Below are 15,627 nucleotides of genomic sequence, written 5' to 3' on the forward strand. Positions count from 1 at the left end.
AAAAAAAAAAAAAAAAAAAGTCTTATGCAGAATCATAGGAAAGTCTAGTTTGGAAGAGACCTCTGGAGGTCCAGTCCACCCTTGCATTAAATTATTCTTAGACTAACTTCTATGTCAGGACTTGTTTGGCAGTCACAAGGGCCAGTTCAATTTCGTAAATGGCTGCTAATAAAACAACAGCTTCAAGCCTGTGCGGGAACCTGGGAAAATTTGAACCAAACCTTATAGTACCTAATGAGCTAATTTTCCTCACTCCCAAGTGTAATAATACTTCATTAAAGAGAGAAGAYGAAAAGCCAGACGTATAGATAAGCATAGCAGCACACAACTGCAGTAACGTATAACTGATGGTGTTTCAACCCTCGGTGCAGATGAGGCCCTTCTTGCTGTGGCCTTGCTCTCGTGGTCCAGCRGAGATGGCCAAAGCACAGGGGATGAATTTCTGGGGCCGGCGTTCCTGCACTTCAATCAGTCCTCGCAGCTGCTCTAACCCACCTCTGCAGCTTTGCGTAGTGGCTGCTATTTCAGCTCTCAGCAAATACATGTGTGGTATTGGGAACTACCACCATCCACCAGCACATGAGACATGGCCACACAGGTTCTCCTCTTCAGCCTGCAGCTCTCGGGAGCCACTGTGCAGTTAGCAAGAGACATTTTGGCACAGAAATCTCTCTCTCTCTCTCTCTTTTTTTTTTTTTTCCCCTTCTGTAAGAGGCAAGAACACTATGTTGGAAGCTATTTCTCCAGGGAGCAGGCWTGCACACAGGCATGGCTTGTTGCCCCAAACTTTGATATGCTAGTAAAATGACAGTCTTTTTTTCTGCTTCTTGCCAGGCCTCTTTACCTTAGGGGCAATGCCTGTCAAACACAATGGCATAGACTGTGTGAAGTAAATGTCTTTCAGGCCCCTTTACTGCTCCCTTTCACTTTTCTCCCCTTTTCTTCCTCAGATGCCAACAGAATACTCCTCCTTTTAGGGTTTCCTCCCCTCCAAAACCTTAGGGCTCTCTCCGAGCTCTCAGCCCCTAGTCTTGCTTTGGGTTACTTACTCAGTGAAGAACTGTGCTCATTAATTCTGCTGGGTGCTAAACTGTATAATTTAAAACCAGTTATAACCTTAAGCACAATYATTTAATCGCAGCATTTAGCAGATTACAGGTTCAAAGCATTGTATAAACATCAGGCTGGATTTTCAAGCTGTGAACTCAAAAGCAGGGCATAGAGATGGCTTTGCCTTTCTGTTATCTTTYCACCCGTCACCTGTATTTTTAATTGCAGCGAATAACAGCTACAAGRGTGCTATCATTTTCTCCATCTTGCAAGAGGGTCATGGCCTGCTGCTCTGTCAGCAATTGCTGGAGGAAAGTGCTCTCTAGACAAACCTCTTCCTACTTTTGAGATGCCYTCTCACACACTACGATGCCAAGAATACTAGAAAGGAGTGGAAATAAGCGGTTGCTTGTTTGGGTCCACCTTAAACCCTGTTCCTGATAGTTGGCTGTGGTTACACAGGAGAGCACTGTAGATAGATAAATAGATAAATAGAGATTATTTAAGGATGAAATAGCCAGTACTGAGATTGATGGTGTTGAAACTAGTCTGCATCTGAGGCTTAAACAACTTAATTCACAGMTACATTGCACTGTATTGACTTTTCATGATGTCTGTTCCTTTCCCTTGGATAGCAGAACTTCTCCTTAAAAAGACAAATTATTTAACTGGTTAATGTTTTCAAAAACAAGTGAAATCTTTCCAGTATGTTTTTTRTAGAGGCTTTTTCATCTTTCTGATTGGATCAGTGGGGACTTTCTAGTGACTCAAAGTGCAACGCTCCTGCTGCACCCTTTGTTGGTGGGGAAACAGAGTCCATGTCTGCAGTTACCCTGCAGGCCTGTAGTGGAAATAGGAATAAAACCTCGGACTCCTTGCCTATTGCTCTGTTTGTCAGGCCATAGATCTCAGGCAGTGTAATTCCGTATTATTATGGACAATATTCCAAATTTTATCGTCATCAGTAGATTTAATGGTCTATTCCTGATGGTTCAGGAACAGATTACTGAGTAACKTTTTCTGCTCTGTGCTCTCCATCATTGCTCTTATATGATGAAGTTCAGGTACTGCTGTTAGATCTCATTATATTCATTTTGTCCCAAGGGAACAGACTGACTATTTACACAGATTAATCTCTTGATTATCAGCCAGATAATTGGTTGAAGCAGGTCCTACCCTGTTTTCGTTTTGTGATTCTATACTGGCTCTTTGCTGATCCCTTCTGATCTTGGATCAGTTTCTTCTGTGGAGCATCAGCTCTAAACAGGAAAGAAGGGCATTTTTAATCTGTTGTTAATTTAGACACATTTTTTTTTCACCTAGTTGTTACCTGTGCTTTTAGAAATGCTATCTTCTAGATAAAGCATTTATTTTTATTGCAACAGGACTATCACCTTCATTTCCATCTTATATCCTTTGTGAAATTAAGGTCTTCTTGCAATGATCTTCTTATCTTTGCCAAATTATACAATTTATTTATTTCTGAAAATACCTGTAAGTTAAGGTTCCTTATGAGAACTCTCAGCCCTTCCTTTCCTTCAGCAAATATTGAACATGCTAGAAATTTTCCTGTTGGTCATCCTAAGGGGAGGAGAAATTTGCCAACAAATTTCACTGGGAAAAATGWTTGGACCTAAATCTACCTGTTTCACAATTGCCAAGGACTTAGTGCTCTCACCTGATTTAAAGGTGGGCCCCTAGCAGCTTTCCTCTTATTTTATGAGGGGTTTAAACCCACAACTCTTTGAAGAGTGCCCTAATATTCAGTAAAGTCTCTGCCCAGGAAGGGGTTTCCAGCAATCTGTCCTTACTCAAGCGCTACATCTCCAGGAATGTTGTTACTTTCCKTGGCTGAAAGCAGAATACGGGGCCAATTGCTCAAACTTGAATGATGTGTGTCGCAAACAATGCTTTCACAAAAGCCTGCTGCACTTGTTTTCTTACAGGCCTGCAATGCAAATGTTCACCTACTCTAGAGATTATACTCATTTTGTCCTCAGGTATTGTGAGCAGGTAACGTGCAAGCTGGCTTATACCAGTTCAAACTACTTAGCGTATACCACAGTCACAGAACTACACAAATTTGGTCCACCTAATGCTGCAGAGAGTCCTGTGGGATGGAACGGTTCACATTTTTACAAGACAGGTAAATTACCAGCTCAAGCATGCAGGGGGAATATGTGTCAGAACAAATTAGGATGTGATCTTTCCAGGGTACAGATGGCACATGCAAGCCGCAGAATCCAAGGACGCGGCTCTCCAAGCATCCTTTCATTATGCGGTTCACCTTGCGCCTGGCCTTTTTAGAGGTGGTTGTGTRGAGACCTCCAGAGACTGTGATACTCTGCAGCTTTTGCATGGAAGATGAAAGAAAGGCTAATTGTGTTCCCCTGTATCCTGCACGCTTGTACAAAGGCTAGAGGCAGTCTGACCCTAAATGTTGATAATTCAAGTTAAAATTGTCTCCAGATGACAAGGAACTTTCATTTTTTACTATCATCCCCAATACACAAATCTTTTCTCAAAACTAGATTATCTCCTAAAATCAAAAGCACTAATTAATTCTACCATTTTATCTGCAACAGGCACTGTTAACATCTCATATCATGCTCCAATAAATTTGCCCACAGAGATTAACTATGTTAAAAAAAAAAAAAAGAGAGGCAGAGAAAGCTCTTTTGACTGAAGACCTAAAACTATTCACCTAATTAGCCCAGGTACAGTGTGGCATTAACATGGCTATACTGCTTCTGGGAGCAAATCAGTATCTTTACGTGGTGTTCTGCTGTGCCACCTCCTCCTAGCTGTGGAGCTGGGCTGATGTTCCTGCCGCTACGCTGCATGCATCCGACAGGGAAAATCCCTCTGTCAAACGGAACGGTTCTGCTCCTTATCAAAARCCAAAGTAGAGAGAAACCTTTTGTTAAGGAATGGTTGCTGCCAACGGTAGTTCAACTACGTCAGGGCAAAATAGGCCCTTTTCTGCTTACTCGCAGAACTGGGCCAGAACCTAGATCTAGGAATGCGCAGACAAAAAGGGCTATGTGAAGCAGCCATGTGGGATATCAGATTGATAATCAACGTATCAGCAAGTGCATCAAAATCAGTCTGATTGCAGAGAACAGGAGGCTGAAGCTTTTAGAGAAGAATCTAATTTCATTCTAAAGATACATTAGATACCACTGGAGAGAGAGWAAGTGCAGATGAAAAAGAAGCAACTGCTGGAAACTCGCATTTGTGCTGCGCATGAAGTAAATGGGAGCTCGCTACACTGGCTATTTGTGTTGGACAAAATGATTTGCATAAAAGATGGAACTGGAAATATGAATCAAAACTGTACCTTTTTTCTTAAATAGTGACAAAGTTTATATCTAATAATTCCAGTTCTATGTATGTGGTTCCATGCTTTCTGATTCCTACAGGGACTTGAAATGGAAATGCCAAACTCAGAATGCAGGCAATGATGGATCACCATGTATGCATAGGAATAAAAAGGGCTGTCATTGGAAGTAATTTTGTGTTGAATTACACAATGTGTAATCCAATTGAAATCAGCAGAACGGCACAAGGTGTAATGTAGTGTGCAAAACGTGATCCATTGCATGCAATTTCAACAACAGGGATACTTTCCAGTCATCTAAGTAATGTGCTAAAATTGAATTTGTGAAAGGTATAGGGAGAAGAATTGTAAGGAATAGATGCATTTTTGTAATTGGGAAATACTCTTTTATAAAGTGTCCGAATATATATTTTTAAGACTGATTTATTACTCTTAAGAGTACTTTGCTGCTCAGTAGCATTGTCTGAGTCTTGAAATTCTCATCGTTTTTTCCTGTAGGCTCTTTCAGCAGACTTATGTGGGACTAAGTAAGCCAGCTAGCCTGTGAGTACTCAGTATCCATTTTCCCCATTGACATATGTCACATTATCTAATAGTATTCCTAAACAAACTCCATCATCATCAGTAAGTCTTTTCTCATGTCTTCAACTAAGATAATTTCCCCAGGAAAAACTGCAGGTCTTACGCTGGCGTCCCTTGGTACAGTGCCCTCTGTTGCCTACAGGAAAAAAAAAACAAAAAACAAAAAAAAAACTCAAAAAGCCCCAAACCCTCCCAACAACGTGGAAACGTGCTGTACCTCTGCATAAGGAGCAGCAAATTCAGTCAGTCTTCCAGTAACTGAGTGGGGAAGGAAACCGTGTCTGCTGCGAGCGTAGCGCAGCATACTGCAAGCGCTGCAGAAAGCGCGGAGCAGGGCGCGCTGCTTTGGCTCTCTTCGCCAATGTTCTGTCAAAGCTGACAAGTGAGTTTACTCAAGGCTTACAATATAAACATAAGACACAGTTATGTGGTTTACTCRTTACCTACGGTCTCCGCTGGGGATAAGGAAAATGACATACGATATCTTTAAAACTTCTTAAAAATTGAAAAGTCACCYGGTGATGATAGTATTTAACAAGCTGTGTTTTCAAGATATAATCTACTGTCCAGTCACTTACTTAATGTTCTTCAGTTTGAAGATGCCATTAAAACATAATTTTTCACTGAATTCTTCCTGGAACTCATTAAAATTTGAAGTTCTATGTAAAACATTGCATCTCCTGATATATTTGGTGATAATCTGCAATAACTTCATGGTTCCCAGGAATCTTATTTTAGATCTACATCTTAAATAATATAGATAACATACTATATTTAAAATACAGATGATAATGTTAGATTTAAATGTAAAATAATGATAATACATCTTATTTCAGCTTCTAGATGTAACATAGATCAGCCTCTATAAATTTAAATAAAGCATTTGTAGTGGCTACTAGCTCTGAGGTAAGCATAATTGATATCTTGATTCACCGGCTAAAATTAAAAATCTAAACCAAAAATTCATTTCGGATCAACTCATAATAATTCCCTAAATTTTTCTGACAAAATGAAAACTGAGAAKTACTGTTGCATGGGGGATTATATCTCAATTCATAGTGTTCTTCAAAACTAAGGTTTCATTTTTAGCATCTTTTTAACATTCAGATGTAAGTTTAGCAACACAAAATATTGGAATGAAAACCTGGAATGCTTTCTTGTGAAAGTCTCAAACTTTCTCAAATTATTTTCCAGTTTTAAATTGTTGTTTTAGCCARGTATCTATGAATTCATTTTAAATCCAGTCAGTTCTTCATTCTCCCTGAACTCACTGCTTACGCATTTTCATTGACGATTTTTATTTTTTCTTCTCTTCTGAATTCTCTGAGGACTATTTTAAAGGGGACTGGCTTCTTTCTTCTCACTCTTATATTGTAATTGTTTTGACTTTTTTTTATTCTTTATAAATTTTCTTTCCAAAACTGCAGACTAGAAGTGAAGGCCTGTATCAACAAAGTAGTAACTTATAGATATGAAATTTCATTAATGTAGGTACTGAATTGTGGAAATGGGTGAATGGGATTGCTATTCCCAAGACATACCGTACCTTGAGGAAAGATGAATAAATTAAGCATTTGGAAATGTGAGAGGTGGGATCCCTCTTTCACTTTCTCCTGATTCCAAACTTCAGTTGCTGGTGACCAAGATAAATAAACACCTTTCTTAGAGGGGATTCGGATCTGACCCCAGGTATTTCAGCTCAAAAGGGAGTTTGCGTACTCTTTGCATCCAGAAATCAAGAAATCTGCAAAYGTAGATTCTTATGTTTAGGTTGGCCAAAGCACCATATCTGCAAAATAAAATGAAAAATGTTCATAGGGAAATAAGTGAAATTCTTTTGAATGGAAATAGTGAGGATTTACCATTATGTCCACAAACAAGAAATGCTTCTGAAATCAGTGCTGTAAGGCACCTACATGGAAAGGTGGACTAATTTTCTATTCCCAGCTGCTTTATTATGCTTCAAAAGCACTTTAGGTCMAAACTCTGCTGCCTCAGATTGAGATCTCATCTTTTCCAAGATCCCTCTGCCTTATTCTGTGTTACGCAGAAGGCCTTTATGAATTGCCCTATAAAGTACAGTAATGTTCTTCCGAGTCACTGGTAGAGACAGCTGTTGACTCTGTTGCTACCTGAAACAGGAGAGCTATTGGTCRATGAGGCAAGTCTGCTCAGAGCATAATTGCATCCTGTCTTATAATGAAAATTTGCTAACGTCAGAATTTTTTCTGTTTTCCCCAAGACTCAACGTCACTCTGAAAACCAGCAGCAGGGAATGTTATTCTAAGCTTTTAGTCAGCRGTCACCTGGTTATTAAGAATTCCTCAATTTTTACATGAGTCAGGAGATACTGGAAAAATCCAGCAGAGTTTTGTCCACACAGATGTTTGGGGGTTTTGTTTTTCTCATGTGCAACTTGGGTTTGGCAGTAAACTCAAAACCTAGATCAATAGTACTGTATGAAGGACAATGGAATAATTGCCTCAATGTCATAGSAATTCCTTGCTATACCTATCATATGATGCTGATAAAACTATCTAGTTTCCTTATGGAGTAGAAGACCTTGTAGAAAAGCAGCTTAGTTGTGCYGTTTCTGTGGTACTCTCAGGACATAGACTGTATAATTGACTGCAGACATCTTAGCTTAAAAGCCATCTTAGAGTTTTATCCAGTCTCAGTAATGTGTGTGTAGTCCCATGGGCTGCATCCAAGGATTATGCTAATTTTATTAGCAACTCCTCTTGCTTTAATTAAAACTGCATAAATTCCCACCTGATCACTGTTGTGCCAACACCCTTCTTTCCAGTTTTATTTGAACTTGCAGTTATTTTATGTTTTTGCGCTTGAATTTTGATGGTATTGAACTATCCATTATGTTTTCTACATGAAGTGATATGATACTGAGAACTGGATTGGGTTTGGTTGAACCTACAGCTCAAAGCAAAGACTTGTGTGTCCAAACTGGTCTGCTCTTCGCTAGAGAAAGTATTCCAAGTAACTTGGTGTCTGAAAACACCAAGTTATGCACTGTTGTTCAAAATACCTGCAAGCAAGCACTGTATTAACATTTACTTTACTGTGTTTTTACCATGAAGCAGAGTGATGTGAATTCCTTAGTGGACTGTTAATTTACATGTTCTACACTTTCAAATATTTCCAAAAGCAAATGTGAAATGATTAGTAATCCATTCACATGCTTACAAAATGTTATTAGCAAAATGCCTTTGGCAGCATGTTRCGTTGACTAAAATTGATCATTCTGTAATTTAAAATTAAAGTAACCCCCACCTTCTTACACCCCAATGAACCTCAGGGCCTGCCCAGAGCCCAGACCTGGTCACAACTGAAGCCCATGGTTGAGCTTACAAAGTAYGCAAAATTAAGAAAAAAAATAAAATCAGGGACAAAACCAATCATCTAGTGTTAGCAATGATATCTACTCTTTAGAAAGACTCTCTGTAAGTCTTTGGGGGAAYCTTGTAGTTTAAAATGCTTTGTTCTCTTTAAAAATTACTATAATGAGGTAATTCTAGCATTACTGCTTATTGTATTCATGTAGTCCTTAAAACATGTATGTTGCTATGTTACTCAGAAAAATCAAACCTGGTCATTCTTTATAATTCATAGTAACTGTGTGTTTCTAATTATGTGTGGTTTTGACAGGACCAGAGCCCTGAACAAAATATCTCATACTCACTTCTGAAAGATGTGTTTGGGTGGTTGTTGTTGTAGTTTCTTTTTTTTAAAAAAAAAGAGAATCAAAAAGCAAATAGTTTAACAGCATTTATCGGTGTATCTCTTTTTTAAATAATTGTTTCCTTGCCTCATAAACTCAAATCTAACATGACACTTCCTTCTAAATGCCAATTATTTTGTCCAGAAGAGTTCTCTAAAAGTCTGTTCCTTGGAGTTTAATGCCAAACCCATAGGACAAAAACACACGGTATTAAAATTCAGTAAAAGCTACAGTGATGTTAAGACTTAGCAAAAAGTCTGTGTGCTAGCCAAATTTTGCTTCTATAGTTACAATCTATACTTCCCAGAAATTTACATTTATAGCTAGGAAGTAATTGAATAAAGAGATGCATCATCATTTTCTTTTTTAGCACATGGGTGAATTATTATACCAACATGTGAAGGGGTGTTCATATAACATCACGATGCTTTGTGCTAGAGAAAAACAATTACAGTGAATAAGGTAGAATGGCTCTGTTATTGCAGTACATAAGACTTTGATTACATACTGCCAAGATTCATACCAGCCTAGTAGTTGTTGACAGATAAAGTAACAAAAATGAAACTCATTTATTTTTTCTTTATTGAGACCTCAAGGTAAAGCAAATTTTCAGTTCTTGTACTTACTACATTGAAGGAACAGAGACTGACAGTCAAAATGTGCCAGTCCAGAAATATAAATTAAACCTAGTTTCATATCAAAGTTTCATTTAGTCTCTGAAAAGGAGCTGTTGCTCAGATTATTTTTGATCCTAAAACAAATATACWGTAGACTACTGTAGTGTATCTTGGATGAATTAACCCTCTCCTATATTTAGCTCTCAGGTATTTTCTAGGACATAGGTCTATATCTATWTATGCAATTTTAAAATTTGTTTTGGACTTAATTATTTTACTTTTTTCTCTGTTTAGTAATAATTGACTATATTTGCAAATCCAATATGTGTAATGATGAATTAAATGGAGAGTAGCACTTTTGCTGGAGGATGGACACATTTTGAGAAAAAGGCTTCCCTTCCCTCTGGAAAGAGAATTCTTCTTGCTGATGGCACAGGAAGATCCTCTAGGCAGTTAGATACTGCATTATTCCTTGATAAGTTTAACAAATGACTTTTTTTTTTTTGGTAAACTTGATTAGTTTCTGAAGAGCAGATAAACCTAGCTATTGAAATGGAAAGTGCTAAAATGAGTGTTTCTCTCCCATCAAAATCTTGGATTAGTTACCTAGCCCAACTGAATATAATTGCTGTTCAGATTAATGAGGCAGTATTCTAGTATCTCCTCTGTAATTAAACACTTCTCTGGTTGAATACAGTATTAAAGATGCACCAGACGTTGAAACCTCAGTGATGAAATTTAAAACTGTTGAAACTGAGAGGGTCAGCTGTGAAACACAAATTTCCCTGCAGTATGGGTAAATTCGCTTGTAAAATGTGTTTCAAGAATAATTTGGCTTAAGTTTGGGGTGCTGGATTTTTTTAATGTTTCTTATCATTCCATCATCTAAATTTGAGAATTTTTCTCATTAGTTTCTGAGCAAAAGTAACATAAAGTGCACTTGTTTCCAGAATTACCTTTTCTGACCTTTCACAAGATGATAATTGCTGTAGTAGAAGGCTTAGAGGACTTGTTAAAAAAATTAAGCTTATAAAGTAGCAAAAAATGCCCCTTTGCTTACTGGTGTCGATTTCAAAATTAACATTTCGGTTCATGTGCTTCTAATAATCGCTGACCCTTACTTCATGTGCTTTCCACAGGAAATGAATACAGCAGAAATTACTTTGACCCGTTGATGGATGAGGAAATAAACCCAAGACAGTGTGGGATGGAGGTCAGTGAAGAAGGTGAGGCAGAATTAAGTATGTAATTTTGGTGTCAGAATATTCTTTTCCATTCATGAAAATGAGGTGACAAAGATCACATATGCAGTTCCATTTAAATATTGAGGTTTACAATTTAAATTATAAGCCTTACCCACTATGAACGTGATGGGCAGTATACGTAGTCTTTGATCAAGGACAGAGAGTTAATGGACAAGTAAAAGTGAGACTGTGCTGTGTTCACTTAGCTATTATAGCAGTAGAATGAAGCGTTCTCCAAGAAAATTGTCTACACCATTTTCTCTTTAATTAACATACCCAGTGCAGAACCGAATACCAAACTGTTTTTTTTTCAATCCCAATGTCCTCATTCAAGAGGAAGCTTTTTTGAACTTAACTGTGCTTGCCTAACAGAAGAGAAACCTTGGAGTACATAAGTGTTCACAGCACATCAGGTTGCTTTTTAGGTTTTTTTTGCCACTTTGTCCAAAATGTTTAATTTTATTGTCTATGGTTGATACCCATGCTTTGAATATCAAGGAGTGGGAGGGTGTGACTCCACAGTACTGGCAGAACAGAAGTTATGCCTAGGTATGAGAGAGATTAAGTGGGAGGTATTGTCTTTCCCTGTGAGCAGAAGAAGTTCTCCTTTGCTGTCCTGGCTTTTAGATAAAAAGGGTGCGAACGGGCTTGCCTGAATTTGCATGGACTTAAGTAAGAACATCATCATGGTAATGAAGTGCTTAGCTATGCATTGAGTGCTTTGGCCCAGCTCCTGCTGTTAAGTGCTAACAACTTGATAGCACGCAAGACTGAGTTCTCCTGTGTTACCTTTCTAGCCCTTCACTTTTTTTTTTAAAAAAAAACCTTGTGCTTATTTGTACTGCAGTACAAATCTAGATACACAATTGTAGTCAAATCTGAGTTCAGGTGGATGGGAGATTTTGTCTACTCTATTGGGTCTCAAAACAGGCCACTTCTGAAGTTCATGAGAAGATTTTACTACGTGTGGCTATAACAAAGATTTGAAATTTTGAGGAAAAGTGCATGCAACTGAGAGAAAAGCAGGTTCTAACACACACCAATAACTTGACTCTCTGTGTACTAGAGAAAAAAGACAAGATGATTTTAGGATTACAAGGCAAAGTACATCTAACCCCTGTAATTTCCCTGTCCTTTGTATAGGACAGTAGCGTGATTTCTTGGAAGTGGAATTCAACTTCTGGCTCAAAGWTTGTCACTGTAATTTTATGATAAAGAATATTTATCATTTGAAAAACTTTAAAACACTTGAAAAAGGGCATCCGAGGTCATTGGTAACTATGCTTCAAATGACCTACCTCGTATACACTTCATCTTTTTAGCTTGCCTGTCTTCMCTGACAGATTTAGAGAAGCCAGGATCTGGGAGACCTCGAGAAGGGACAAACTTCTATTGGTGATCTCTTTCTTGAGCTAGACTCCTGAGGTGATTTTAGGTCTCCTGGAAAAAGATGTGTGCGTGAGTCTTGCTCTTTTTAAAAAAATCTGCAGATGCTACTGGCAATTTGAAAGAACAGCCACAGAGCAGGAATTCATGGGGTACTGTAATGGTTATTCATGCTATATAATATGTTACTATCGTGGACAGCTAGGTAAAATTTCAAATAAAGATCCAAAATCATATTAGAAAAAAAATAAATAGTTTGATTTTTATTAAGGAGCCAAATAGAATTCAGCTGACATTTTGAATATAAACAATAATTTAAAACAAATTATTAGCAGAAATGCAAAACTGGTTTTAGTCCAAATCAGGATATAAAATTGCACATGCTTCAAAATTGTTCATTCATACATTTTTGATTTTAAACTACTTTTCATAGCTGAGAAGAAAAGTACACTCAATTCTGCAATTATCAATGCTCTTAAACTAATTTTAAGGGCCAAAGGGTTTCTTAATTTCTGTCTTTGTKCACCTTTATTTATAATATAAAATTTTTATTTCCTGAAATAGTACTAGAAGAAAAATAGATTTCCCACTGTTTTTTTAAGATCCTATGGAATTTGCTGAGCAAATCCTGTATGGAGATTTGATGAAGTTTCTGGATGAAGAAAGCAAGATGGCAAACTCTCGAGGTAAATAATAAGATAATGCAGAATAAAGGAAAAAAAAACCCTCTATTAAGTCTGGATGACAAAGGCAGAGACTCATCCATACCCTTGAACTCAAAGCAAAAGGGATACTGCTTTTAATGTGAGCCTGCACAGTCTCTCCCCAAATGTTTTCATTTTGTTCCATGTTTATGTGGTTTTAAGTGGAACTTAAGTGGCATGCTTTCTTTGGGCTGCTTGTCAAATTCCACCCAAATGAATGAGGAGTGGGAAAAGCCTAGCCTATGTGCTCAAAGCTAGAAATTTAAATCCTTATTTAAGCTCATAAGTGGCTGGGCCATCCATCATATGCACTGGTCACTTGATATGCTGCTTGAGGTTATCTGTATGAAGATTTACACTGTAATAGGCAAGCAAGCGAATATTTTCTATGACTTTGTTAGAAATACCAATCTGATGTTCCATCTATAGTGAAAAAAGAAAAATGCAGGAGAAGAGGTTACTTAGGGGGCAGTTTTAGCTCAGTTGGTTAGAGCGTGGCGCTGCTAATGCAAAGGACATGGGTTCAATCCCCATACGGGGCTACACTGAGGGTTGGACTAGATGATCTCCAGAGGTCTCTTCCAACCTTACCATTCTGTGATTCTATGATTCAAGCTCACAGCTTTACTTTGGCATTACATTTTTTTGACAATCCTTTTTTTAACATCCACTTAGTACACAAAAACATTACCAGCACAGCCTGTACATGGTGTGCATACCTGCCACTTCATTTCAAATGGAAGTGACATGCAAATAAGCCTCAAACTCAGTGCTGGCCTTGTGTTTTTGAGTATTTCTCCTGCACCAAGCACACACTCTTCAGCAGAAGTCTTCTGTGAAAAAGTGTTTTCTGTTCTTTGGTATCTGCATGGGGCGACAACAAACATCCCCTATAGTTACCAGAGACTACTCTGTCAGAGAGCTGGCCCAGGCAGTTGCCTGYGGCACCGCCGTGCCAGGAGCTGCAACATATTTCATGATTGTTGAGCTTGTGAGCAACGTTTCCTAGAAGAGGCAGACATYTTTGTTTGCTAAGGGTTGCTTAAAATCCTTTCAGCTGACACTAGTCATGTCAGCAATATCTTTGAAACCCATTTTGTCTTACTTTAAATGCAAGGAAAAGAAAGTACAACCACCATAGCTAAATTCGTGCAGATAGTTTAAGCAAAAAACTTCAATAAATTGTTGGCAAGCCGTCTTTTGTTGCGTGTTAATGTGGAGCTCTGCATTACTGAAAAAGATCAAAGCAATCCTGCAGGTTGATTGTTGCTTTTACCCTGTAACAGCATAGCTTAAAGTAAAAACATGCTTGGCTGTGGTGAAGTCAACATTGTTTCTATTGGAAATATTGGCATGGGGTCTCCRTCTGTGGTATTTATGTTGTCCCCTTCTACTAACAGTTATAGCATTTCATGGTCTTCAGTACCTTTAGCCTCAAAATACTGCTGTGTGACTAAGTGCTGTTTGACTACTGCCTCAGTGTGTTTTGAGTAGTGCCTCGGTGCCTTAAAAGTGCCGCAAAGGGCATCAGAATCACAGCTGAGGATGAATGTTGTATCCCGTCCTAGGTGAATTTGTTACTGAGGTTTTTTTTGGCTTGAGTGAATAATGACTTGAACAGATTGTAAACTGGGCTTGATCAGAGCAAGATTTTCTTAAGGAAGTGAGGCTTGTCCAGTACCACCTCTCTGTGTGTATATCTAGCTATATTTATTTCTGGCAGTTTGTGAAATCTCCCTCTAAAATTTTTAACCTRTTGTATCCAGTCCCCCCTGCCCCGCCTTTTTCTTTAACTGAGCAAAAAATCTTACAGATATAACTTCCCTACTGGTTGCATGGAACTGGGCAGCTGAACAGAGCAGACAAGCATTATTAATGTCTCCACTGAGGGAAAAGCTGATATGGGAGCTTGACCCATATTAGACATCAAAAAATCCATAGAAAACTAGGATTCATTTGGTTTCATTCCTTATAGAACTGCTTCTGTTTTATTTGACCACTGAACTGAAAAATCACGTAGTCACACAGTCCTAATTAATAGATCATCCCCAAAGGAAAAGAAATAACATAGCTCAGAATTTATATCATTGCACGTGCTACAGCATATTGTCACTCAATAACCTGTTGGTCACTCTTGTGGTACATGTTAGATCATATTCTAAAAGGCAACACTGATTGTCTGTTTTTTAGAGAAAGATGTAGACTGTACCTCTTTTACGTGGGGACAAAATCTATCAGACAATTTTAAATTGTGATCTGCACATGTCTAAAATGATGGCATGCTGCAGAAAAACATTTTCAATTATATTAACAACAATAGAAGAATTAAAGGAAAATATTTTCCAATGTTTTAGTTGTTTGCAACCAACGCGTGACATGTACTGCTAGGTATAATGTGTACATAGTCTTCTAGAATCAAGCAGGAAAATGGCATTTTCTACATGGATTTGGAGCTGCTTTACATATTTGGAGCTGTGCTCAGGTCTAGTCTGGTGGACCTAGTTTTAAATTCTCATCATCTGCGTACACAAACCATTGCTATTTTGACAAACACACATGGGATTAAAAGAAGTCCACTTCAAATGTTTTTCWACTATGCTCCTGCTTGCCATGCTTGGGCTTTGCTGTCCTGGTGTGTAGCGAGCCCAGGCAGTGGTGCTGGGCCTGCTTGTCCATGTGCTGGTGCTCCAGGCATCCAGGGACTTGGGAAACCCTTTGGAAGTTAGAACAGCTGGGCAAAACTCTGACTGGGAAGAACGCTTTGTTCTGACAGGGCTTCGTTACTCACCAAATCATGGCTGTGACTCAGTGGGTATGATTGCCCAAGGACCTCACGAGTTAAGGGAGGTCCTTGTCTCTGATGACTCAATAGCCCACTTGCAAACGAGCTGAATTTCCAGCCTGACCCGTGTATTGCGTGCTGCCCTTACAAATAGCTGAACAAGTACTGGATAATATATTTTAATTA

The 15,627-nt window shown here is 38.4% G+C and overlaps 1 protein-coding gene across 1 annotated transcript in view; it reads left to right on the plus strand.

Moving 5' to 3' along the window:
* LOC146593614 (uncharacterized) overlaps positions 1-15,627 on the plus strand; it is a 166,095-nt gene that overhangs the window by 8,452 nt on the left and 142,016 nt on the right. Inside the window, exons 4-5 of the mRNA XM_085308958.1 lie at positions 10,465-10,551; positions 12,558-12,641. Of these exons, the coding sequence (XP_085165084.1) occupies positions 10,465-10,551; positions 12,558-12,641 (171 nt within the window). The remainder of the gene's footprint in view (positions 1-10,464; positions 10,552-12,557; positions 12,642-15,627) is intronic.

The sequence above is a fragment of the Rhea americana genome, unplaced genomic scaffold (assembly GCF_003343005.1).
Source record: "Rhea americana isolate MKP2758 unplaced genomic scaffold, rheAme1 scaffold_288, whole genome shotgun sequence".
Taxonomy (NCBI): Eukaryota; Metazoa; Chordata; class Aves; order Rheiformes; family Rheidae; genus Rhea; species Rhea americana.